At 44.1% G+C, this 26,891-nt stretch overlaps 2 protein-coding genes across 2 annotated transcripts; both read left to right on the forward strand.

Annotated features, from left to right (window-relative positions):
* Positions 1-20,833: 20,833 nt before the first annotated feature.
* On the forward strand, positions 20,834-23,789 carry LOC109741990 (general transcription and DNA repair factor IIH subunit TFB5). The gene is made up of 3 exons (XM_020301080.4): positions 20,834-21,044; positions 23,185-23,251; positions 23,354-23,789. Exons 2-3 carry the CDS (start codon positions 23,217-23,219, stop codon positions 23,529-23,531), a joined length of 213 nt encoding a protein of 70 aa, XP_020156669.1. The 5' UTR covers positions 20,834-21,044; positions 23,185-23,216; the 3' UTR covers positions 23,532-23,789.
* A 410-nt stretch (positions 23,790-24,199) lies between these two features.
* Positions 24,200-26,098, forward strand: LOC109741989 (cysteine protease XCP1). The gene is made up of 3 exons (XM_020301079.4): positions 24,200-24,379; positions 24,493-25,600; positions 25,693-26,098. Exons 2-3 carry the CDS (start codon positions 24,767-24,769, stop codon positions 25,912-25,914), a joined length of 1,056 nt encoding a protein of 351 aa, XP_020156668.1. The 5' UTR covers positions 24,200-24,379; positions 24,493-24,766; the 3' UTR covers positions 25,915-26,098.
* Positions 26,099-26,891: the final 793 nt, after the last annotated feature.

Raw genomic sequence — 26,891 nt, forward strand, 5'->3', positions numbered from 1 at the left:
AGAAATTAGGAAGGAGATGAAGGCAGGAAGGAAAGGGTGGGAAAGATAAAAGGAAAGAGGCCTTCTATATATGTGCTCCATGTAATAAAATGGAGGACAGAAATTAGGAAGGAGAGAAAGGCCTTCCATATATGAAAATAAAAGAAGGAAAGAGTAGTGGCGTGACAGAAATAAAGAAAGTAAATGATGCACATACTCAGACTTTGTGTTGAGCGTCTTTTATTTTTTTTCCACTTCCTTGACGTTCTTTTCAAGTCATCATTGTTGCTTCCTGCACCCATTGCCAACAAACAAATTTATTCGTGGGATAAATGTAATAGTGTATAGTACAAACTTAGATACGCTGGTTGAAACCGGCGCAATGAACTAGCGGTGCTATGTAGCAATCAATATTAGCTAAATTATGAGCAACTTTATTTTTATTACGCTCAATTTTCAATGGAACCAACCCATGCAGATCGAGGAGCTTCTTCATCACCACAATAAAATGACCCCAGTGAAACAAACATATGTTGCCTCGCCGCAATTGCTCTTTTGCTTGTGAGCTTTGGGAGGCCCTCTGCCATATGGATGTAGATGATCAAGAAGAGTTCAAAAAAAACATCTCATTTTTTTCGAAAAATTAAAAGTGTTTTTTGTCACCTGAAACTTGGTTAGGGCACGTACAATGCAGGCGCTAGGAATAAAATCCTGGCAACTTTTGCATCGTCCTGGCTACTTTCGGCCCCGACACATAACCTAGAGTCGGACACTAAAAAAAGTATACACAATGTAGCTGCTAGGGCTGTATGATTGTGCATGTTAATTTGCTCAAGATTTTAAACGCTCTTGCATTGGAGCCGGCCTTAGGGTGATATTTTTAACCTTGTCATATGTTGGTCATTAGCTATTAATGATGTTCGTGTATGATAACTGATTCCACATGAGCTTGTCAGTTAATGCTAGCCTACATAGACAGTGTGTTATGTTGTGGATCAGCTCATCATCTTGAGATTGATCACATTTGGGTGCATTGTGACCACATAGACATCACAACTATCTCGGACAAGCGCGGGGAAGAGGATAAGGTGCGAAAAGGCAAGGGGTGTTTGATATTGATTTTCGTTGCACGGGCCTTTTTGCTAGTTGCTAGTCTCTTCCTAATAATAAAGCACGGATTGACTTTGTCGGGTTCACCGTCACAATACGCCTCCACAATACGCCTCCGCCCGTCGTAATACGCTTTTACGATCTCCGCAACTCCCGTACAGTCTCAAGCTTCGACGGTTGGCAAGGTGGTATTAATCCATTGCTTATACAGGACACTTCCCGTATGTGTGTTTGTATGTGTGTTTGCTGCTATGGGCCACCTCCTCTCCATTGCTTCTGGGCTTGTGCAGTTGTTGGGCCTGCTCTAGGGCTACATAAAATAGGGAAAGAAAAATGTTGGGGCAGGGATTCGAACTCGTGACGTGTCCTAACTTCACCACGGCAGTAACCAACTAAGCTAGAATTGTTTTGTGCCATTTTGGTGGGTTCGCTGAATATTACATAGTCCCACCTCGCTTCTGTAGAGTAAATTTTACCAATTTATATATGACCGTGAGTTTATGAGAATCATCGAGTCGGATCAAAAAGATATAATAAGAAAGAGGGGGCCAATAAAGGAAGGAGAAGGGATACATGCACGGCATGCATTTATCTGCGCTGGTCAAAACAGGCTCGTGACATGTATCTGCACGGGCCACTGGGCTCGTGACATGTATCTGTGTTTGGTTCTGGTTAGATGGTTAGAGGGACAAGGGCCACTGGATTTTTAGATGTGATGCAACAATCTGGAAATAGTCGAAAAATAATCACGCCGAGAAAATTAACAATTTAGAGTTATGTTGTGAATAATTATGTATATGAATTTTACTTAATTAACAAACCTTGGTTGTGAGTGTATTTTTATTTTGTAGCAACCCACATGAGTAGCTTGCTGCGGGTGGCCCTCACATCTATTTCACCAAGATTTATAGGGTGATTTGTTAACAATATAGATTTATGTTACAAATAATTGTATGATCCTTTTTTTAATTTACTACTACATTTGAGGTTGATGTAGTATGAATTTTACTGAATTGACACATCTTGGTTGTGAGAGAATTTTTATTTTATAGCAACCCACATGCATCAGAGTAGCTCGCAGAGGGAGGTGCTCACATCTACCTCGACAAGATTAGTTTTTTGAAGTTATAAATGGTGTGTTCTTTTTTTTCCAGGGTAGATACATTGCTTTGTTGACACGGTTCAAAGATAACTCGTCGCCTTGGGTTAATCACTTCCGAAGCGCCATGGCCACGTGGACGGCCACCGTTCCTGGCGGTGGGAAGGAGCAAAAACAAAGGTGGTGCCGCGGATTGTGTGTGTGTGGGTGTGTGGGGGGGGGGGGGGGGGGGGGTTGCGGGAGGGTTCGGGGGTTGTGATATTTTTTCCCTCCCGTTGCAACGCACGGGCATGTGTTCTATAATAATAAAGCACGGATTGGGTCTCCGGGTTCATCGTCACAATACGCTTTCTTGCTGTGAATTTACGCTTTCAGGTCTTTTTTCTTGGAACAGAAAAAAAAATGCGGAAAACTGCGTCCGTTAGGATTTGAACCAGGGTCGCTTGGAGATAGCCTAGAGCCCCTAGCCAATTCAGCTAGCTTGCTTGTCACGTTAATTCCCTGAAACTTAGTTTAATCTCTCCAACACATGGGCCGAGCTGGCCCACTCCAAGGACGCAGCCAACCAAACAGGCCTATTTGTTGCCAGCTAATTAGTCCCACCTCGCCTTTTTCAATTTAATTCCACCGATTTATATAGCACTATGAGTTGTATGACAATCAACAAGGAGCCTCGAGGATTAACTAGCGAAGGATGAGGTGTGGGTTGGCGTTGTGGCTGCACGATACACGAAAATAGAGAATTAAGAGGGAATGAGAAAAGAAGGAAAGTGAAAGGACATTATATATGCTAATTGCATATAAAAGAAAAGAAGGAGACGCTGCATGACAAATATAGAATGAAGGAGAAAGAGAGGGAGGGAAAAATACACTAATTACATGAGAATTAATAAGGAAGGAGAAATACTAGAAAGAGAGATTGATTGTTTTTGCTACACGGACATGGATGTGTAAACATATTTTTTGCTATACTACACGGAGTGTAACGTGTGATCATCCAACCGCCTGAATCGGTAGCTTTGCTAGCTTAAAAATACGAGTGTTCGGTCTACAATTTTATTGTGCCTCCAGCTATTTCATCGGCTACGACACATACATTCAGTCTTTATCGCCCAACGGGGCCGTAGTTGCCTATTGCATGTCCTGATCTGATGCGGCCGGGGTGCATCTTTTCAATCTCATTAACCCAACTCATTAACGTAAAAAGGTAACAATTTTGATGGTGTACTTTTTGTTACCTTTGTACCCATCATCCATATAATTACAATGCCCATGTGACTAAAGTTCAATAGTGCCCCAATGGCATTCATGACCTCTCGACAAGGAGACTAAATGGCTTAAATGGCGGTGGGTCGAGTCTCGTCCGTCGCTCGACTGGACCAAGCTGTAAGTTTCATCAGTCACACGCGTTGGCCGAATTGACATGGCCCACATTTTACTAAAACGATGAGCAGAGGAGCAGCAAAAGAACTTTTTTTGAGAGAACGTCGGCATTTTATTGATCAAGTAATCATACAAAGTGTCCCGGATACACGCAGACGGAAAAAAAACAGACTAGAGTTTTTACAAGACTTGGCTAGAACATGAGCCACAACATTACAATGCCGACGAACATGCTTGAAAGTTGAAGAAGCGAAGACGAGGGCACAGCGAAAAAAACTTTAGAACTCATAAAGAGTCCCACCTCGCTCCTTTTCAACCAATTCAATCCATTTATATACGCGAGTGACTTTGCCGCATCAGAAATCAACTAGCCTCTGAGGGGAAAAGAATGAAGGAATTAATCCGCAAGAGAGGGAAGAGCGAGTACGTTCGAAGGAAGAATCAGATAAGTGCACAATCGGGCAGCCAACATCCACGCGTGTGTGGCCCAAACCAAATATGGAAAATCAGATAAGGACAATCGGCAGCCGCCGGCGACGGCCTGGGAAATCAACCCAGGAGAGGGGACGGAATGGAATTAGAAGGATGAAGAAAATGGAACGGAACGAAGCCAGCGTGATCACACCGCAGAGCCTCGCGAGCTAGGGCCAAGCAAAATTGAGACGACAAGGTCGAGCGTCAGAGGAGAGGGGCACCGACGGACACCGCTGCCACCCCGGCGCTTCACTCGACGGACCCGCGATTGGAAAGGAGGGGGGTGCATACCACCGGCCCCGACGTCTTCTCCTGGCCCAGGCCGAAGGCGGACACGACAAGGCCGGGCACTCCAGTAGTGCACCGTCGACGCCGAGGAGGTGTGACCGCGCGCGTGCTCGATCCTGTTTTCTTGGTTAGTTTTTTTTTTTTAGATTTGTTTTCTTGGTTAGTTGTGGAAGAGGGGGAGTACACGGCACCGTGGGTGGGAACCTTGGGCCGAGCAGAGGAGGAACAACGCTGCTGGGTGGGTCTCATTTATATAGAACAAGTTACAAAGCACGTAAGCGCCGACCATACATAATTGAAAAGATAGGAAAATCCTATGCATAATACCAGCGCCTGTCCCTTTCCTTCGACACCACCGAAGCGGCCACCAAAGGATAAAAAGACATATCACCTCCATCACTAATCAGCAGCTTTACAAACCTCCAAAGTAGTTTGTTCGAAGCAAAACCATAGATGTTGAAAGAATCAGACCGGGGCAACATGTCACCGGACACACCATCAAACTTCAGAACTGACACCCCCGCATGACGACGAAGTCGGAGGAGGAAACTAGAACTGTCAGCCGTCAACCACAGACCCAACACAAGATACTCCATCTTCCAGCTGTCACTTGTGTAGACAACGGCCTGCGCGCACTCCTAAATGACAAAACCTCCCTACTCCACCATGATGTCGGAGGCAACAACGCAACAATGGAGACAGAGCTGAAGGAGAGACACACCTAATAGAGTCGCCGCCGCCGCCTTGCCAACACCATCCATGAACCCTAACGCTGCCGATCTGAGGGATCGACAGAGACACGATGCCATCAACTTCGAGAAGCCGCCATGAAAGACACCGCCGGTGTGGGAGTGGAGTTGAGGCAGATTTATTCATCCAAGCGCTGCTCCCACCACCCCAACGACGCACCACGACCTATAAATCCAAATCCTAACTACAGAGCGGAGGAACGGGTCCCCCTCCCTCCTGCCGCCGGAGCAGCGACCGAAGGGAGAGGGGGCCAGTGCCCCGGCCGGTGGAGATCAAAGCAAATAGACCGCCTCTCCCTAGACGCTTGGTGGTGGCGGCGGCTAGGGTAGGAACGCCTCGACTAGACAGCGACTGACCGTGGGGATAATTATCTGCTGTTGTTTGTTTGCTAAAATGTAGAAGAAGCGTATACGTGATGGATGGTGTACATGGCCTTCACATGAAATTTATCCAAAAAGTTTGTCTTTTTATGGTGATGATGCAGAGTGAGTGCGGTTCGGTCTTTGGGCCAAGTTCAAGTAGTGCAAAAGAAAAGGAACACAATATAATTTTGCAAACCAAGCAACCAACATTTTCCTTAAAAAAATGTCAACATAGTAAAAGCCAGTTTGCTTTTAAATATTAACAAAAAAATGTATACAAACAATCCCACTTCAATGCACCACTACTCTTTCATCCAAAATAAATTCGTTTGCATTGAAACCTTTTGAAAATTCTAGGAAAAACATTTAGATTAGTTATTAAACTCTCGAACAATATACAACAATTTCAACGTCTGTATATCCCGCTAAAAACACTTACGTTCTTCTGCCCGATGATAGTGCTAAGTTGAAGGAAGGGCCATCAAAGGACACCCCGATGACTTTCTCATCTTTACACTACATGGTCTGGACACCAACAATTTTTTTTAATTGCGGACACCAAGTGTGTGTGTTTTTTTAGACAAAGAGTGTTCCAAAATCTTCTTATTTAGAAAGACATGCTTTTAAATATGTTCACGTTTTTTTAAATGCACAAAACTCTCGAAAATGTTCCAATTATTTTAACAAAACCATTTAAAATCGACCGCAAAATTTTCAAATTTCATAGTTAAAAAACATGTGGTCAAAAAAATTCATCTTCAAAAGATGTTTCAGTTCTAATAAAAAGATAAAATTTTCAATTTTTTAATTATTTTATAATAAAGAAATAATTGTGTTTTTTGAGAAATAAAAAATAGAACTGATTACTAGACTATCCCATGCACCACTATTCTTTCATTGATGAAAGATGTTAGGATGGCTTATTTACGTCCATGCGTCATACTCCGGAAAGAGATAACATTATAAACTTATATCGATGTTTATCAGAACTGGATCTAAGAAATGGCGCTACTGTCACACAGAGCATGTTTTATGAATTTTTAGCCCGTTACAACGCATGGGCATTTGTACTATAGTTAATAATAAAGCATGGATTGAGTCTCTCTCGGGTTCACCGTCGCGGCGTTTTTGTAAAAAACTCATATTCGAGGTGGTACTAATTTTTACTTCGGTAACGTCTACGTCACCCCATACGTCCTAAATCTGCTTTGTCCAGCCAGCAAACGAAGCGGCCCATATGTCTTTGCCGCTGCACGCATTCCAGCCCATCGTTGTATGCTACATAGCCGGCCCGCATCAGGCACCTAGCTCTCTTTCTTCCATCACACATGTAGCTGCGCTGAGACTCTTGCTAATTCTGGAGGCGATGACCGTGAGGTCTGCAGTTTACGTCACGCTGCAATCTTTCTAATAAAAAGGGCCATGATCTAATCGATCCTCTTGCTAATCCTTTTCCTCTTATATCCATGTCATCCTGAACTTAAGATTTCCATCCAACTCTGCAATCGATCTGAAAAAAGGTCACAAACTAACAGTCAAATCCAGCATCGTCTCCCCAATACCTTCTCCTTTCTTGAATCACCTCAGATTTCAGGTTCTGACTATGAAGCATCCCAATATAATTTTTTTAGGCCAATTATTGAATCAATCTGTTGTATTAACTCTCTCTCCTACAATGGCATCATGACTAATTGCTACCGCCATTTGCACCCCATTATGATACCTCACCAGATTGATCTATCTGGTAATGGTTGTCGGCTGGCCGGTGAGCGTTGCCGCCATCTCTACACTTGATGCTGCCTGATGCACGAGTTGTTCTTATTTCTACACTTACTAAGAGCAGGAGCTGTGCATTGCAACGGATGAAAAAAATTGCATAAATGTACCCAATCATATGTTCGTTGGGGATTGGGTTTGGTGATTTCCCGTGCTAAATGTAAAAATTTACATGAGTAATGAGATTATTATTTACTTTTATGAGAGAACTGTCGGTTCATGCGCTGATGATGGTCAATGGACCTTTGATGTGGTTGTGCAGGCCTAAAAAGCATGGTGCTCAAAAGGATTGCTAAAGGTAAGGTGCAGGCAGCGCTAGCCGATACTAGCATGCCGTTTTTTTATTGTCTCTTAATTTAATTATTTTCCAGAAGATATCCCGGATTGGATCCCAAATTATTTTGTCCAGTTTTTAGCCCAGTATGTTTGTGCACGCACGCATGTAATGCTGAGGCACCATTTATGCTACTGCAGGTCCGGATCATATGTCGCCCAAAGAGGAAGTTCTTTCTGCCGTGAAGACACGCTTACATATGGCTTTTAACGATTGTTTTCCAGCGACACACAAGTACAAGTATTTAAGCACGGTGATTGATTCATGGAGAACATACGAAATGAGACTTCCTAATGTAATCTAGCTACTGGATCGACCGGATGGAAGAACGAAACACACGTCCGTGATTGATTGCCCAAGTCCGGCCCTAACAAGGTCATTAATCATAAGGTTATGTTAATTCCAGCAAGTTATCTATTGTGCTTCCTGATGTTATCTTATTAACCTGACTTAGAAACTGAGAAACGCCATGGTGTAATATGACTTGGTGGAGCAAGGTTATATAGCTGGACCAAGATCTGCATCTACATTTCCTGAAATCTCGCACTTACATTCTTTTATGTCCTGTCTAGTTTTACTTCTGTGTGTTGTCCAATTTTATTTTCTTTTGTAAAGTTGTTTCGTAATTAAGGAGCCTAACCTAAAACTAAGTAGGCTTATGGTGACTTAATGAGTGATTTCCTGGTCAATATTTGGTTTTTATATTATTTGACAAGTTTTTCAATTCCACTATGCCATTGGACTTTAGTTGCTCATATATTGGCAAACCTTATATCTACCTTGCCATACACCTACGTGGCTGCATGCGCGTCCTCAACAAATATATAACGCTGCCAGAACTATTCTTTTAAACTTTCATGATGTATTTAAATTCCAATAAGTTGTTGAGTATAATATAAATTTATTGTGTTTAAGTAACATAAAGCAGCTAGCCCGTGCGCATGCACAGGTTGACGCCAAGTTCTACAACAATCCGATTCAGCCGCTGCTCTTCAGTTAAATGCTTCTTCTTTCTGCCAAGAAGGGTGTTCTCAATCAAGAAGGAAAATTTACAACGTGGTCCATGGTTTGTGACAGCTGCGGGGATGACAGCCACATTCGGGGTTGGAGATGGCATGAGATGCAGAGCTGCCTTCTGCCACTCTCTCTGCAAGGTAATGTACTAGAGCTCTCATTCGTGGCCTGGTTTGCTAGATTAGCTGGGATTGTGCTTAACCACCTGTTCTTACATAGATGTACTTTTAGTAAGAAGAAAAAGCTACATTTTTTTATCATTGCATTTTGTCCCCAGGAGATCACGTTGAACCAATACTTGACTTGGTTAACCCTCAGCATGAGTAAGATTCCATACTAAACAATTGGACATGCAGATCTGACAGTTCTTTGTTCCTGAGGAATACACCAGTTCTCTCTCCCTCGACATTTTGATATATGTTTCTGTCAATTTATAGAGGCCCTTGGGGTGCATGGTCTCCAGTACCAGAAAATAATGCCATTGCAATTAGCCCACAGGTCAGGTATTCATATTTGCATACTTTCACACTGTTTGAAGAAAGCAAGCAGCACACCAGCCTCTTATGTGCATTCTATCCTCATTCTTCTTGTAGAATGCTTGATTCCTTATTTGGTTCTATTGGGTATGATTTTCTCCACTACGCTTCTTTCAAACAGGATGGATCTCTTTTTGCGGCAGCGGGTGATACACCAGTTCTCTCGTCCTAAAAATAAAGAAGGAAAGAAGGGTTTTCCGGGATTGACAGCAAAGAAAAATAGGAAAGTGGGAACCCGTACGGTAATAAGAAGGAAAGGAGGGATTGCGGGGATTGAAAGCAAAAAGTAGGAAAGTGGGAAGCTGTCCCGTTGTAACAAGGAAAGGAGGGATTCGGGGAAAAAGTGGGAAGCCAGCCGTCCCGTAATAAGAAGAAAGTGTCCTAATAAGGAAGAACGGAGAGAACAAAGAAGGAAAGGAGGGATTCCGGGAATTGATAATAAAGAAGGAAAGGGAGGGATTTCTGGGATTGATAGAGAAAAAATAGCTTGGTGATTTTTTGTCATTTGTTTTGTGCCGTAATGAGTTGATTGATCTCTAAAAAGGTTGTGGGAACAAAGTAAACCAGCTAGAAATCAATCAAAAGTCGCCCCCCTCGAAAAAAGTTCATCCTCTGCCACTAGCTATAATTCCACGAACGAAGTTTTACCCCGTCCATAACTCGAGAGAAAATTATGTTAGAATTGTTTAACACCTACAAAAGAAATACTATGTCTAAGTCATAATAAAAAAAATTGTTTATTTATTGTTCATGTACAATAATTTTTTTGAGAATTATAATGAAAAAGATAGTACCAATTAAAAATAGGTGCTTGATTGTTGGACATGAATAGTGCTATGCTACACAGTCTCTAAACCTACCCAACATTGGTTTATGAAAATTTGTGTTACCTCCGTAGTTAAGCAAAAAACATTGTACTAAAATGGACTTTACTATTTACGGTATAATGCGATATGTTTTGGGCATCACTAAGTAACTCCAACAAAGGCATGAAGAGATACTCACAACCACGTAGATATTTCTATGATTTAAATTTCACACACCTTCAGTACACTTCTGAAATACGCAGTACATATTTTCATGGCAGCATGGAGAATTTCAAAGAGTTTGTTCATGTCATCATGCCTGGCAGTGTGCCATGGAATGAGAGGGGGTCTTGAACAATTGGGTTAGGGAAGTGTGGTTTTTTCCCGATGCAACGCACGGGCATTTGTGCTAGCATTGATTGAGTGTCCGAGTCCAACGTCACGGCGTTTTTACACAAAGGTCCCTGTGGTCTATAGAAATCAAGCCGCAGTTCACTGTATCCTGACCTCAAGTGAAAAAAAAGTTTCATAAGTAGCCCTTCCCGCACGAGAACACGAGGGTGCCCTCTGCCGCCACTGCAACCGCCGCCGTCGCACCCCCATCCCTCCTCTCCGTGGTGCCCGTCCTCGCTCCGCCATCACCGAATCCGGATGAGATCGGCAGGATCCGCCGCATCTTGCGCGACGCTCGGTCGCTGTGCCCCACCTGTCGCCGACCTCCTTCCGGTTCCCTTCGTCGCTCGTCGGCGGCTGTCCTGTGCACCCAGCCCCCGCCGACGACGGTCGTCCGGACCCCTCTACGGTGCGCGCCTCCTGCTCGCTCCCTTGTGTGTCTCCCTGCTCGCTGCTCGCTGGATCCTACAATCCCCTCCATGATATTCCTATTTCGAGGCAAGCAAAGTGGTTTATGAAAGGTGTGTTAGAACCTGACCTTGTACGCTGGTGAATTTGTTTATTTTGTATCTTGAGCAAACTGTTAAACTGGGGTCTGATGCAATTTGTATAAGCACATGACCCAGTGTAGTTTTCAGTCATCTACAGTGCTGCGCCCCTGTTAAGCAGTAGAGTAGTAGAGACATGGTAAATGTCAGCATGTGGTGTAGCTTGACATAGATTCAGACGGCTCACTGTAGAGCACGTCCATGTACTGCTGCATCGACAGCAGAGTTGTAAAAGGGTGAGGTGCATCGTGCAGCAACCAAAACCCCAGCTATTCACTCTGAAAGAATAGAAAGAAAAGGAAGGCTCCCAAGAAGGGGGCTGGACCCAAATCCTCTGTCTCTGCTCTGATTTTTACCTCTGTTTTTCTTCCCCGGCGAGTTCAGTGAATCTGCGCGCGCATCCATTGGATCCCACCGTGCTAAGCTAGTTCGAGTGAGATTAGAGAGGAGACCTTACAAGGTGACTGCAGAATTGTTTTGTCTGCTGCTACATCGTTAATTCAGAGTATGTAGAAGATGATGTCCTGGGTGTGTAGACGATGCGGTGTGTGGTTTGTTGTGTGTGTGTGTGTGCGCGCGCGCGCGCGTGCGTGTGTGTGTTAATTGGTGGCTGGTGTGTGCAGGGTGCGAACGGCGACAACGAGTATGAGGCAAGTATATTGGAGCGAGCAGCAAGACATGGGCATGAAGCAGGCGAGCAGGTGTGTGGGATGACTTGCTGTTGCACTAATATCCTTGACAGACCACCGGCTGTCGGCTCCCCGGGGCACACCGCCCGCTGGTGGACGCCCTGGTTGTGCACGATAAGATGAACCTCACTTTGACTCCCTTGCAGCCTGGATAGAGCTCCGTCGGTGCTGGTGATGAACCCCGCATCTGTGGTGGTGATGACGCTCTCCATTAAATTTCTCCACCGGGTATCAGAGAGTAGCGATCACATCCTGGATTTGTTTTTCCTCAAATATGTGCTCTAATCATTGTTGGCTGTCGAATTTGCGATGTAATCCGGCGCTACATCTGTGTCTTCATCACTTTGTCCTCCCGCACAATCAGCGGAACAGAGCAACTGCCACGATATGCTCATTGATCTCTTGGAGTGATTCAAACCTAGGAAGCCTGCTAATTATGCAAGCAGCATGGTAAGAAGTTTCAGTTTTCTCACTAATGCATCTCAATTGGTAAGGATAGAAGTCGGTTTGCTTTATATTGGTTCTGCTTCAGGGAAATCTAATTATCTAAGCAGTATGGAAAGTAGGCAAATTATGTAACTATTTGGGTGAACTCATGCTCTGCTACATCAGATTGAGGAAAAAGAGTTAGTTTATTCACCCATCCTATTCTTTTATCTATAATGATTATTAATTTTTTCATCTTGTGATCTTGATCCAGTTGTGCTAATATACTTCATTTGCACGTCAGTGGGACTAAATTTTTCCTGATACCATGAGTCATGGTAGTAGGTTGCTGCGACAATAAAACTGGTGAGCCCCTAGGAGAAGAAAAGTGAAAAGGTCCCATCCTGCTAGGCCAAGTGAAACGGTAGTGTTCCAGCCACGACGTCGACTCGGGGTCCTCTGCCCCTTCTCAACCTCGTCCTCCCCGCTAGGCCAAGCGAGCTCGGTCCAGCCAGCTTCTCTATGCAGCCCACAATCCTCTTTCAATTATCAAGAAGAGCCCACAAACATTGTTTTTATCATGCAGCGCGTGCCCCCACACAATTTCCTCTTCCTTTAATGACCAGCCCACAATTTCCTCTTTCTTTAATTACAATCAAGCTTGCCCACAAATCCCCAGCTTCCACGTTGGTACAAGTTGCGCACACGTATTTAAACTGGTACTATTGAATCTATTGTAGCGAGGTGGTACTAAAACATAAACAGAAACTTGTTCAGTTGGTCGTAGCCTTACGGATTACAAGGTAACGTCGCGAGTTCGATCCTTCGTACAGGACACAAACAACACGCCCTAATATTTTTGCACCTCCCAGTGTAGGTGGGCCGACGGTCATGCGAGGCCCAAGTCCAGGAGCGAAACATCTTTGATGTTTAATAACGCACACGCAGGTTAGAATAGTACCACCTCGCATATAATAGAAATATGATATGGGTAAGGTGAACGGACCAAAAACGGACAAAATTACGGTGGTAAGAAGCAATAGCCCCTTTATTATTAGGTATAGATATAGATAGATTTCAGTTTTATTCCACTCATTTAGCTTGACTATAATTAGAAGTGGATAAAAAATACACATCAGTTTGTCAAAATACATGTTGGTTATCTTACGCACGAGTATAGCTATCACCAGAGCACAAGAAAATATGTTTCAATTTTTCCATGAAGCAAACATGTATTATAATTTATCACATTTTGATCTAGGAGCAATGGTCACTTTAGTACTGCAGCCTGCACGTGTCCTTAGATGTAGTTTGATTTACAATTTTATTCCTATTTCCTTACCCTTTGATTCAGTAGTGCGGGCTGCCTAGCAAGGAGTCTGAGGTGCAGCAGGACGTCCTTGCAGGAGCAGTCGAGCACAAGATTATTCGTAGCTTCTTGGATGAAGGAGGTTTTATTACATGGACCTCTGTCGTGTTCTTCACCCTGAAAATTTCTTCTTTTATTTCTTAACTGTTCTGCCGTGTTCTCCATTCTGGATTTCAACTATTCAAATCCATAAGCTCAAGATGTACTGCAAGATATGTGGTGTCCAGGTAAGAAATTGGAATATATACTTTTAAAAAATTTCTTTTCCATTTTGCAATTACAGCGAATTTGTTTTTTAAATGTTCTTCACATCACTGTAGTTGTTGCCTGCTCTGATGAAAATTAACCAACTATATACTTCTTGATCTCGTGAAAAATATATTAATCATTTAAAATTATGTGATTATGCAAGGCCAATACCATAATATACTACTGCCTCGTCCCAAAATAGGTGTCCCAGATTTAGTACAAAGTACACTTATTTTGGGACGGAGGGAGTAGAAAGCAATTGAAGAAACTGATTAATTTTGTTGTTAAAAAGAAGTTTTCGAAACAAGCATATTAGGTTAAACCAACAATATATCCTACTTATTATATCATTCTCTTTATTTGGATACACATGAGCTCTGCTTTTATAAATCCCCAGTTGATCCTATTATATGCAGGCCCTCTCAAGGCCATTAGCAGCATGAGGAAAAGATTGTCAATTGGTCAGATTTGTTCTTCATTTATTAGTCAGTGTTGACCTCTTTCTCTGTTTTATCTTTTTTTTTGATAGGTCTTCTTGAAAGATGATAACAATCTATAAACATTGTTAGAATGATCGTGCTTCCCTTTGTAGTCATAAACAGATTTGAAGCTTATGGCCTTGATTTACATATGAATCACTTTGGCTCAGTGTTTATAGAGTGGTTTCATGAGTTCATCAATGTTGTCCTTTCAAAATCTCACTCATAGTATTTCCAAGCACAACCACATAGTGCTATACTGGAAGGAGGATAGGCGCATAGTTAATTTCCCTACAATCGTCGTTGAGGGGGTCGAGCCTGAGGGAGATCACACGCGATATGCTGCTGCAGAAGGTCTCCGAGGAGTGGCAGCTCCGTAGCCACCTACGCCTTGCCACTGCCACCCTCACAATCCAGGTGCCTACCATCCCCTTCAACGCGTTTCTCCCCCAGCCACACCTGCCACTACTAGGAAAAGGCATGCTAGTGGCGCACCAGTTTTGCCTACTAATGGCGCACTACTGGTGCGTCACTGGTGCGCCATTAGTATCTGGTGTTCTAATGGCGCACCACATAGTGCGCCATTAGTATTGCCCACAGTGCGCCATTAGAATTCCTCCCAGGGGGCCATATGTACCCATGTGCTTTGGCATACTAATGGCGCACCAGTGGTTGATGCGCCATTAGTGTGATTATCATAGTGCGCCATTAGTGTCTTGTGTGGTGCGCCACTAGTATGAATATTAGGGATTTTTTTCTTTTTTTCTGATATTTTCACAGATTACAAAATATATTATTGGACAGAATTTAGACAACACCACACAACAACAGCAGATTCATCGAATACAATAGAAGATTAGTCTCCGAATACAATTCATCATATTAGTCTCCGAATTCAAAAGACCGAACAAAGATAGAACATTACAAGTCTCGAGACCGCGAGTAGCGAGTTTGTCTTCACATTACAAGTCGATATCGATCATCTAAACTACCATCACATAGAAGAGAGCTGCGGTCATCACGATGAGCATCATCGCGATGAAACTGGTCTTCATCTGGTTCCTCCAACGCTCCCTCCTCTCTCCCGCTAGATAGCGGGCGTATCTAGATTCCGCCTCCGCCCTAGTGGTGTACCCTTTGTAACTGTTACCGCTGAAATGGTGAACCTGTCTCCGACACTCCTCCCAGTCGTCGTAGACTCCGGGAACCTTACTCTTGTACACGACATACGACGGCATCTCTATGCACAAGCCAAACAACAGACAATACATAAGCAATATATAAGTATGCAACAAAAGAATCGGAAGGGAAAAGTAAGACATTAATAGCACGATTCATGGTCCTACTAATAAATAGCATCGATTACATCTAAGTTGAACGACTGTCCAAACCAAAGAGACATACAAGTTCATTAAAGTTTAATTACAACATGAGCCAATCAATGTTTCAGAACTACACATAGCATCACTACTTCGACTCGACTCATGGGACCGGAGCGTGGATGAAGCCGCCGTCTGTCATGATGGTCATGAAATCGCGGGCGTTGTCAGCCTGCATTTGTAGCGTTGTGTCTATCTCACTGTTGGACGGTTGATCTCTGAGGTAGAACTGCCCCGAGGTACAAAGGACATCTTGATGGATGATTTCGGCAAACTTCGACTGGATGCGAAAGAATTCTTGTCGGAGGTCCGCGTCCTGGATTGCCGCCAAGCTTGCGGCCCAATCTTTGACATTATTTGGTAGCAGAAGGTGATGATGGTCCCGTACGATCGCCCGCATGTGATGGAGGGTGTAGTAGGCATCCTTCTGACCGCCAGGCGGCTGCTTGACGCAGGGGAACGTCGTATTGTGGGTGAACACGTGCTTGCCGTACCTACGAACTGGCCTCTTAAAGGTGCCTCCAGATTTGGCATAGCCGGGGAGAGCATCATCAAGAACTTTCTTGATATTTGTGTAGTCTATCTTGGAGTCACGATCCGGGTCCAAATACGTGGCCATGGAATATCTCGGGCTTAAGAGGATGAGTGTGCAATGTGTGTCACTGCACAGAACACGGAATGTTAGAAAAAAAAGAACGATCGAAATCTAAGAAATCATATGTTACGGGGCGGTGAGGGGATGACTTACCCGCGAGGTATCTGTAACCGAGATAGTCGTGCACCGTCGTGAGCAGTGCGGCTCTCATAGGGAAATATTCTTTCTCTGCGGCGTCCCACGTATTGGCTGGCGTTTTCCACAGCGTGTCTAGCTCCTCTTTCAGCAGCCCCAGATACAGATTGATGTCGTTCCCTGGTTGTTTCGGCCCTTCAATTAGCATACTCATGTGAATGTACTTCCTCTTCATGCACAACCAGGGGGGAAGGTTGTACATCCACACAAACACAGGCCAGGTGCTATGTGTGCTTCTCTGGCTGCCAAACGGATTGACTCCATCGGTGCTCGCGCCCAGCACGATGTTCCTTGGATCCTTCCCAAATTCTGGGTCTTCGAAGTTCAACGCTTGCCACTGGCTCGCATCCTTAGGGTGACTCAGCATCTTGTCTTTTTTATTTATCTCCGGATCATTTCCGTCATCTTCCCGCTTCTTCTCCTCCCTATCCGCGTGCCAACGCAGGAGCTTTGCTACCTTAGGGTCCGCGAAATACCGCTGCAGACGAGGAGTGATCGGAAAGTATCACACCGATTTTCGAGGAGCTTTCTTCCTCTTCTTGTATCGAGTGACGCCACACACCGGACATATGGTAGACTCCGCGTGCTCGTCCCGATAAATGATGCAATTGTTCATGCACACATGGTATTTCACGTGCGGTAAATCCAGAGGACACACGATTTTCTTCGCCTCCTCGAAACTGGTCGGGCACTTGTTCTCCTTGGGAAGATGTTCGTGCCAGAATGACATGTTCTCGTCGAAGCATGCGTCGGTCATTTTGTGTTTTACCTTCATCTCCAGAGCCATGAGCGTTACTTTCAGGCGGGTATCCTCGGGCCTGCATCCTTCATACAATGGAGTAACCGCGTCTATCTCCAGTTGATCCAGCTTGGCTTTCTCTCGGGCGGCAGCTCTTGCGTTATCCGTCTGCTTGAGAAGCAGCTCTTGAATATGAGGGTCCTGCACCCAGCCTCCATCGTCGTCTGCTCCGGCATCTTCATCTTCATGATCATGCCCTTCGTCTTGATCTTCCTCATCATCATGTCCGGCATCTTCTACATGATGACTGTGTATAGCATCACCGTCGTGATCATGTCCTGGAGATTCTTCGTCTTCTCGCCCGCCCTCGCCGCGGTGGTTGTCTTGCTGCCCTTCCTCATTTCTTGCCCGGCCCCCATGGACGACTTCATAGTCATCTTCATCACCTTGCCACCGATAACCATCCATGAAACCACGCAAGAGCAGGTGGTCCCGCACCTGCCCCGAATCCGGGTCCGCAATAAGGCTCTTCAGCTTGCATCTTCGACACGGACATCTTATCTCTGTCTTGTTCTTTTGAAGCATCTCGGCCTTCGCGGAGCTCAAAAACCTATTTACGATGCCTTCGGTCATCGTGCGGACCATGGTCACCTGCGGGGTAGAGCAAAACGATATTTTAGAACTAAGAAAAAAAATTGGCATGACTTTCCCTAAAAATAGGACCAAAAAGAATGCATAGTGCCAAAATTCTCGCCGAAACGGAAATGAATCAATATTCCGGCAAAATATTGGCAACTATCGCATTTCAAATACCGGTACCTGCAAACACAAATATATATGCAACACCACAAACATACATAGATCTAGCTAGGCCACAAAAAGTGCATGTGCACGTTGTTGGAGCGAGCTAGGGAGAAAAAAAGTAGATCTACAACATGAAGATAGCTTTCCCATTACTTACCTATCAAGAAAAGGTAATTTCACCATTTAATTTTGATGAATCTATGGTGCAAATGAGGTGAGGAGGAGGAGGCAGCCGACAAGCTTGGAGAAGGAGGTGGAGGGAATGAAGTGGGGAAAGTGAGTGTGTAGGTGTGGCTGTCCAAAATATCTAGCTGGTCCCAGGTTACTAATGGCGCACCACACAACCATGCGCCATTAGTAACACAACATACTAATGACGCACCACACAGCCGTGCGCCATTAGTAGTTTTGCAAAAAAGTAAAAAAAAAATATGTATATATATATATACTAATGGCGCACCGTGACATAGTGCGCCATTACTAGTTTGCACTTTGCCACGGTGCGCCATTAGTAGTTTTGTAAAAAAAAAATACAGTACTGGCGCACTCTTTGCCTGGATGCGCCATTAATATGTTTGGAAAAATGAAGAAAAAAAATTGTTACTAGTGGCGCACCTTGTGTCTGGTGCGCCATTAGTGTCAATTTCATCTATAGCCCTTTTCCTAGTAGTGTGCATACTTCTATATCTGTTCACCACCCACCAGTCCACCTGCACACCTGATCTATCTGAAATCTGATCTGAAGATATACGTGACACTGATTTAATTGGCTTGAATTACGTGTGACCCCCTATGGGGATTTCTAGAATGTTGTTGCATTTCTTGTTTGCTAGGAGTCTGTGAATCCTGAATACTAAAAATTTAGATGCACAGTGAACAAGTAACAATCTTGATCCGGATACAAGTAGATTTTGGTGTTGCCGACGCCAAATCCAGTAGTTGGATTCAGTTTTGTGTACGAGGGTCCTTACAAATTCATGAGGGAGTGGGGTTTACTACTTTGAAGTATGAATAAAGTCCGGAAGCTGCAACCTACACCCATGTCGGGTAAACTATTGAAGCAGAACATCTCTTTGATTTTTCGTCCTTGCATCGCATGAAAGGGTTACCTGAATTTGCTATCCCTGCGATTCTCAAAATTTTCAACCTCAAGATCCTAATAAAAAACTCAGAAACTAATGTTATGTTCCACGCAAGAGCAGTAGCAAGTCACAAAGTCATGATGAATCTCAAATGATGTTTTTAAAAAGAAATCCACAGTTTCATTGTTCATCCTATTTTGCTTATTTACAAGTATTGGAGTTTGAGATGACATAACAATTATTCCAAGGAGAGAAGCTTTGATGCTTTAGTGATTCTCTCGTGAACGACGACATGTGCTTAGCTTGAGCACAACGATAATGTTCATATGGCCAGCAGAATGTGATTTTCGTGACAAACATGGAGTGAAGACCATTGATAATGTCAAACATTGATGCTGGTAGCTTTTCCATTTTGCGGTCAACCTTTTTGGCTGATGCTGACAGAGCATGAAGTTGTTGCTACAGCTGGTTTAGAGAGGGATAAATCACAGATGGATGAGAGGATCTACATCTTCATAGTATACACTTGGAGGTCAGGAAGTTTCTTGAGGGCCACGTGGGACAACAGAATTGAACAACATGGCTATGTATCTGCTAACTTTGCTTTATGGGCAACTGAATCGTACTTGTGGTGTTAACACCTTCTGGTTTTTCTGATCCAGTTTTGATTTTGTAACTTTTTGGATCCAAGAGTGTACTGGATTTTACTTTGAACATGGTTGTGGTTAATATAGTGCTAATTATTCAGATAAATTGGTGTGACTTATCTGACGCGGAATGGTGTAATGGAAGCCAAGTCCCATGGTTTGAATACGAATATAGGAAAGGTGTCCATGTGTGAGATAAATTTAGCTTATGGCAGAAAAAAATCTTGCTCGACATGAGGGTCCCCAAAACTAATTCTTTAGACGCTCCTCCCATTATTAATTGCCTACATTAGTAATTCTGTAGATCAAATAATGTTGGAAGGTGCTGATCCAAACCTTGCTTGAGTGCAGGTGTGTGACACCAATCAAACATTTTTTGAACTTATCAATCAATATTTTCTTGGCACATATCTTGTTCTCCAATGTTTATTTCTTTCCCCGTAAATGTGTACATATAAATTGTTCCCCAAGCCCGACTGGGCTGAGCAGTCTTGATTATCATAGTGTTTGTTCCTTTAGTTGGTAAAAATAATAGTATATACAATTGCCTAATGTTGTCTGCAAAGATTAAATGTAAATAAAGTTCTGATGATGGGTTTGCAGTATGTAATCAATCCATGTGAAGTATGTACAATTAGTTCTGATGATGTCTGTATGAAAGCTCCTCTGTTTGGAGAGCGGTGTTTTGGTGGCCGGGCTCACATGAGCCCGGGCATCAACAATAAATCGTAATTTTTTTAAAAAAAAATCCATATTTTTTTGTGATGAAGATGCTCAGATGCCATATACTCATGCCAAATTGAGTAGCTCGTGACAAAAAAACAAAATTCGGGTTCGGGAGAAACATTTGAAAACATCACTGTTCATGTCCGAATTTGTCTTTTTTGCCGCGCGGTTCTCGAATGTCCAAACTTCATCAAATTTTGCACGAACATCACGCACATGAACATCTTGCTTACAATTTTTTTGGATTTTTTTTCGTCTATTTTTAATCAATGTATTGCTGTTCACCGGGCTCATCTGAGCCCGGGAACCGAAGAGGATTTTCGCTCATTCATTTTTTTTAAATGTGTTTTCCAGATGTTTATCAGATTTGAATATAAGAAATGGTGCGTAAGGACACATGAAGCAGATTTTGCAAGATTCTACGCCCGTTGCAACGCACGGGCATTTGTACTAGTAACAATAATAAACAATACGATAAGTTTTATTGGGCCGCGCCTGTGAGCCATGCGTGGCTTTTGCCCAAGGCCTACTAGCTTCTTGTTCACCATATACATTTGGCCCAAGACGTACGTACTAGCTTCTTGTTCTTCCACCGTCCCTGCCGACGGACCCCAAGATTCCCAACCCGCCGCCCCCCGGAGTAGGCCGGATTCGAACTCCGCCGCCGTCGAGCCGCGTCCCTGCGGAGCGCCGCCTTCCCCTCCCCAAGCCCACCCGGCTCCCAGGTTTCCCCTCACGGCGGCCGCTGCATCCATCCATCCAGAAGACGCCGCCGCCGCCGCCCCTCCTCCCCCGCCGCGTCTCCTCCTCCAGGTTCGTCAATCCGCCTCCATGCTACTCTGTGTTGTAGGTTTGTGCCTCTTCACCACGGTTCAGACCAGTGATTTGATTTCCCCACCCACATCAAGCAAATTAACGGGCCTATGTATGTATGTATGTATGTATGTATGTATGTATGTATGTATGTCTGCAAATTGCGAATTATCTGGTGGAAAATTCGAGTTATCTGAAGCTGGAAAAATTGATTCGCTCTATACCCCGGTATTCCGTTTGATCTAGACAGGTCTGGACCTAGATGAGCTGCAATCCCCTGCCTGTTTTGTTCACTTTACTTTAAAGACCAACAGCTTTAATGAACTAAATATGATTGCACATGTTTCTTTTTCTATATATGAGCTGATGTAGGGGCTTGGTTTTTCTTTTCAAGACTAGACTCATTGACATTGTAAGCTACTCCTTGATTGCTTAAATATGCCAAATATTGTTTGGGAAATGATGCAGGTCACTTGGCTGTCATTCTGGATCTTGTTCACTTTGCTCTTCTGCTGACCGTTTTTGGTTCTAAATTTGGTTGATACTTGTATTCTGCATTTGCTGCCATTTTCATGGTTCGTAAATTTGCTCCCAAGGAGTAGGGAACAGCGGTTTTGTCGCTTAACATCTCTACTACCAGATATTGCTGGGAGCGATCAAACGTCATGTCTGTGCAATTCATTTACATGTTATCCACAGTATTCCTTCAGTCATCTAATCCGTCCCACATCAGTTGTATGTACGTTTCTAATCTGCTGCCTTACCCGAATAGAACTACTGAAATGTTAACAACATGTTCATTCGCACAGATTATTAACTCAGACCCTGCTGTGTGAACTTTCAACTGATCTGGTTCACTTCACTCTTGAACTGAATCTTTAGATATCGCTCTCAATCTTGTTCACTTCACTCTTGAACTGATCGTTCTGGTGTAAATTTGGTTGATACTTACAAGTTGCCTTTACATTTATTTTTTCCCGATTCAACAAATCTACTCCGGATGGCCTGATTTTATAGCTTACAATGTGTACCCTGATCTACCTGATATTGCTTGGGGCAATTTAAGTTTTGATGCATGTGCGGTTCCCAAATAGTACCACTCAAATATTAACAGCATGTTTATTCTGAAAGATTGTTAACTCAGATCTGCCATGTGATGTAACACGTTTGCATTATCCATGCGTTGGGTGTATGTTCCCCTAAACTCCGGCACATGCCGGATTCTATTTTCCATTTTTATGGTCCCAATCCAAACTGAAGGTGTAGACAGTTGGAACTTGGTGTTCAGAGAAATAAAGAGGAGAAGCCTGACCACTGACCATTGTGATTTGGGCTCTTCTTAGTCCATTTATTAGTTTTGATCTTTTTTCATCATGAAGCCTCATAACACCCCCCTCCCCCCCCCCCCCCCCCCCCCCCCCCCCCCCGCGGTTCTTTCAGCTAAATGATATCACCCATTGCCACTGTCTATGTTGCGCGGATACTTCAGAAAGCGTGCGTATCCTGTCGGATACTGCCCCGATACGGCCCGATACGTATCCCGTAAGTATCCCTCGGTTTTTTAATTCTAAAAAAAGAAAATAATGTTTGATACTTCTGGGATACTTCTGCGATACGTTTTGGATACCTCAAACCCCTTGTTCGATGTGAAATCCCCTCAATAGTAAAGGCACACCTTTTGAAGATTTCCAAGATGGGCGTGAGTTCATGTCAAAATATAACTGGCAATGTTCTTATTCAGTTGAGAGGTGAGCAAGAGAGAGAGTTGATGCACTGATTGGAACAACAAACCTAGGAAAATCCCACTGCTAATTTATGAAAGTGGGCCAAGTGCAAGAAAAGAAAGGGGGTAATCCTACTAAGGCATTCTTTGACCTGGAAGCTCCTTATTTTTTCCCTATTTTTAATAATTAATATATGTAATATCTATATATAAACGTATCCCCGTATCCATGTTTTTAGAAAATTGACGTATCGGGCGTATCCCCGTATCGTGTATCCGATACGTATCCAAGTATCCATGCAACGTAGGCCACTGTAGAACACCATTGCCTGCATGATATATGTCAGATTGTTTGTTTGTAAATGTTTCAGTAACATTACTACTTCAAATGACTTGGTTGTTCTGTTTGCCAAACAGGTAATATTCTACTGTACCGAGCACATTGAAAGATGGTTAATGCAATCAAGGGGCTGTTCATCTCCTGGTAAGCTCATAAATCCCAACAGGATCCATCCACCATTTTGTTCATTTGGCCATCACTCTGCAGTTTTACTTGACCCACTGGTTTATCTTTTTTGTTTCCCAGTGACATACCGATGGCGCAGTTCATTGTTAATATGAATGCGTCAATGCCCGCATCGGAGAAGTTCATCGTGCACATTCTTGACCCCACACACATGTTTATCCAGCCTAATATGGGAGATTACATCAAAAGTAAGATGGCGGAGTTCAGAGACCAGAACAGCTACGAGAAGCCAACGTGAAGGGCCACCATCCATTACCGCGGTGCTAGCTTCAAACTTCATCCAGAGATACCTATGTTGATTATCGCTATGTAGAATGGTTATATGCCGAGACTGAACGTTATGTCTCTCTGTCGTAATGTTCTGGAATGACAGTTCTGTAGTATCACAGAGTTTTTCGTCTTATGTATCCTCGGAGTGAGCCTTTAGCTGATAATATTTCTGGTGATGTTGACCTTGATACCGTGCGCTGAATAAAGTACCACTTCTTATGTATTAGTACTCTTGTCAAGATGTTCGGTAAGCTAATTACTGGAGCTCTGGATGGAGCCAAGTAGAAGCTTTACTAACATTGCTTTCCAAAATTATCAACCCTGTAATCAAAAACCAAGTATATGAAGTAAGAAAGATATATTTGTGTTACAATTCGTAAAATCAAGTCTACAGTTAGTTCAGCTATGCATTTCTCTGAATTTATGTATTCCTTTAGACTTGTAGAGCTAAAAGCTGCCAACAAGAAAAATTACCTTTACTATTTTGCTTGGATCTGGCTTGTTTTGACTATTGTATGGTTTGGAAAAGAGAAATGGGCACATGACACAGTATGATGAACTTGATGCCCCTCTTTCACTCCAAGTAGCAAGTGTGGCCAGCAAGAGGTAACATTCCTTTACATCTTTTCAAAAAGGTACGCCTTTTTCTCTCAAAGTGAAGACAGCAAACTACTGTTCTGAAACAATCTGGTGAACTGATACAGAAACAATTGTACTACCTTGCTATGTTCAGGTAGCTGAGGACAGACAAGAAGCACTAACCTGGAAAATGACTCATGGCAACCTCTTGATACTGATAGTTCATCCTCCCATCAGGTACCATATGTACAGCTTCCTTCTTCACTTTAGACTTCAGATGTATGAACTAAGATTTTTGCTTTGAGTGAGGTTCACAGGCACCAATAAGGTTTCCTCTGAACTTTTTGCAGGTACCACAGACAGAAAGGGATGCTCTCTCTGCACCCAGCATTACAAACATGCTTGGAAGCCAAGTCTCGCCGTCAGAGATCAAAGCTTAAAGCCTTGGCATGATTTAATTTAAACACTCAATGGCAATGACAGGCACTGCGTCTCTCTTTTTCTCCATTGCCTTTGCTTTGAAGCAATTCAATCGCATGCCCAAACTGAGGTTACAAATACATTGCATGCTCTGTTGTTTCTTCCATCCTGCAACCAACACTTCTTCCATTCCAGGTATCAGTCATGGCTTCCAAGCTCTCAGTTGCTGTTCTTCTCCTCTGCATCGGCGTGTGCGTGGCTCGCAACAGCGACTTCTCCATCGTTGGGTACTCCGAGGAGGACCTGTCATCGCACGACAGGCTCATCGAGCTGTTCGAGAAGTGGCTGGCCAAGCACCAGAAGGCGTACGCGAGCTTCGAGGAGAAGCTGCACCGGTTTGAGGTGTTCAAGGACAACCTGAAGCTCATCGACGAGATCAACCGGGAGGTGACCAGCTACTGGCTCGGCCTCAATGAGTTCGCCGACCTCACCCACGACGAGTTCAAGGCCGCCTACCTCGGCCTCAGCCCTCCTCCGGCTCGCCGGAGCAGCAGCCGGAGCTTCAGGTACGAGGACGTGTCTGCCCATGACTTGCCCAAGGAGGTCGACTGGAGGAAGAAGGGCGCGGTGACGGACGTGAAGAACCAGGGGCAGTGCGGCAGCTGCTGGGCCTTCTCGACAGTGGCGGCGGTGGAGGGGATCAACGCCATCGTGACGGGCAACCTGACGGCGCTGTCGGAGCAGGAGCTCATCGACTGCAGCGTGGATGGCAACAGCGGCTGCAACGGCGGCATGATGGACTACGCATTCTCCTACATCGCCTCCAGCGGCGGGCTCCACACCGAGGAGGCCTACCCGTACCTCATGGAGGAAGGCAGCTGCGGTGACGGCAAGAAGAGTGAGTCCGAGGCGGTGTCAATCAGCGGCTACGAGGACGTGCCGGCGAAGGACGAGCAGGCGCTCATCAAGGCACTCGCCCACCAGCCCATCTCCGTTGCCATTGAGGCCTCTGGCAGGCACTTCCAGTTTTACAGCGGGGTAAGCACTACTTTTTCTGTCTGAACATTTGGCTCTGAAGTAGTATGTTTGAAACGACTTCTGTTCTGAAACATTTTTGTTTGTTGCCTCAGGGGGTTTTCGACGGTCCGTGCGGCGCGCAGCTGGATCACGGCGTGGCGGCGGTCGGGTACGGGTCGGACAAGGGCAAGGGCCACGACTACATCATCGTGAAGAACTCGTGGGGCGCCAAGTGGGGCGAGAAGGGGTACATCAGGATGAAGAGGGGCACCGGCAAGGGCGAGGGCCTCTGCGGCATCAACAAGATGGCCTCCTACCCAACCAAGGACAACTGATGATGACCGCCGCTGCCGATGTTCCGGTCTGAGATGCTGCATCCAGCGGATGCATTGAACCATCCTTGAGAGTCGTTGTTCCTCATCTTTGCATTTCCGTTGCCTCTTCTTTTATGTGGTTTTTATTTTGGTTAACACGACGACAATGGATGGAATAAGAAAAAAAAAATGTTTTCAAGTTTCCTTTGAGATTGCTGAGCTTGTCTCGTTACTGTGTCGAGTGAGGTGTCTGAAAGTTCACATGTAAGTGTGAGTGCAGGTAAGGTTAATGCATGCAATCAAAGCTCTGCTCTTCCTCGGAGACACTCCATAATCTTCACACCAAACAGTCATCACAAGACATAACCCCAGTGCCAGCAAACAACCAGAAACGCCTCATCTAGAAAATGCATTGCCAATCAACACCACATCTGTCATCTAGCCCAAGATGTATCATCCAAGGACAACAGTACTTGCAGTTGAACAGCAAAACCTAGCAGCCTGCACCAGATCCATTACACTTCAATCCAATCCTTTTGGTTATTAGACCAACCAAAAAAATCTCTTACTTCGGACTTCAGATATACTAGATTTGTTTATTAGACCAACCAAAAAACATCTCTTAATTCGGACTTCAGAAATAGATTAATGGAATCCAAGTTGAGGCCTTGAAGTCTACTCTTTAAATTTATTTATTCAAGTGATCGGTAATAAATAATCACACTTGCCAATCCAATGACCAGTTTAAATAAGGCATCACGGAAGCCTCAAAGAACCATATTGAAGGACTTTTTTGTTGTTTTTTTCAGTTTCTCATGGTTATTCTCATCCTTCTTTTTCAATGGAGTCTTCTCGTCACCCCACTTCTTTTACCGAAAAAGGCTTTCGCCCGATTTATATATAAAACAATGACCAGATATACACATCCGGATACAACACGCCACCAACACACACATCACACTCACCAAAGGCAAGGTATAAGGGTGCCAGACGCACCG

This window comes from Aegilops tauschii, chromosome 1 (genome assembly GCF_002575655.3).
Source record: "Aegilops tauschii subsp. strangulata cultivar AL8/78 chromosome 1, Aet v6.0, whole genome shotgun sequence".
Lineage (NCBI taxonomy): Eukaryota > Viridiplantae > Streptophyta > Magnoliopsida > Poales > Poaceae > Aegilops > Aegilops tauschii.

Coding starts and splice junctions, on each gene's coding strand:
- LOC109741990 (XM_020301080.4), top strand. CDS start 23,217: ATGGTTAATGCAATCAAGGGGCTGTTCATCTCCTG. Junction 23,252..23,353: donor AAGGGGCTGTTCATCTCCTG/GTAAGCTCATAA, acceptor TTTGTTTCCCAG/TGACATACCGATGGCGCAGT.
- LOC109741989 (XM_020301079.4), top strand. CDS start 24,767: ATGGCTTCCAAGCTCTCAGTTGCTGTTCTTCTCCTCTGCATCGGCGTG. Junction 25,601..25,692: donor ACTTCCAGTTTTACAGCGGG/GTAAGCACTACT, acceptor TTGTTGCCTCAG/GGGGTTTTCGACGGTCCGTG.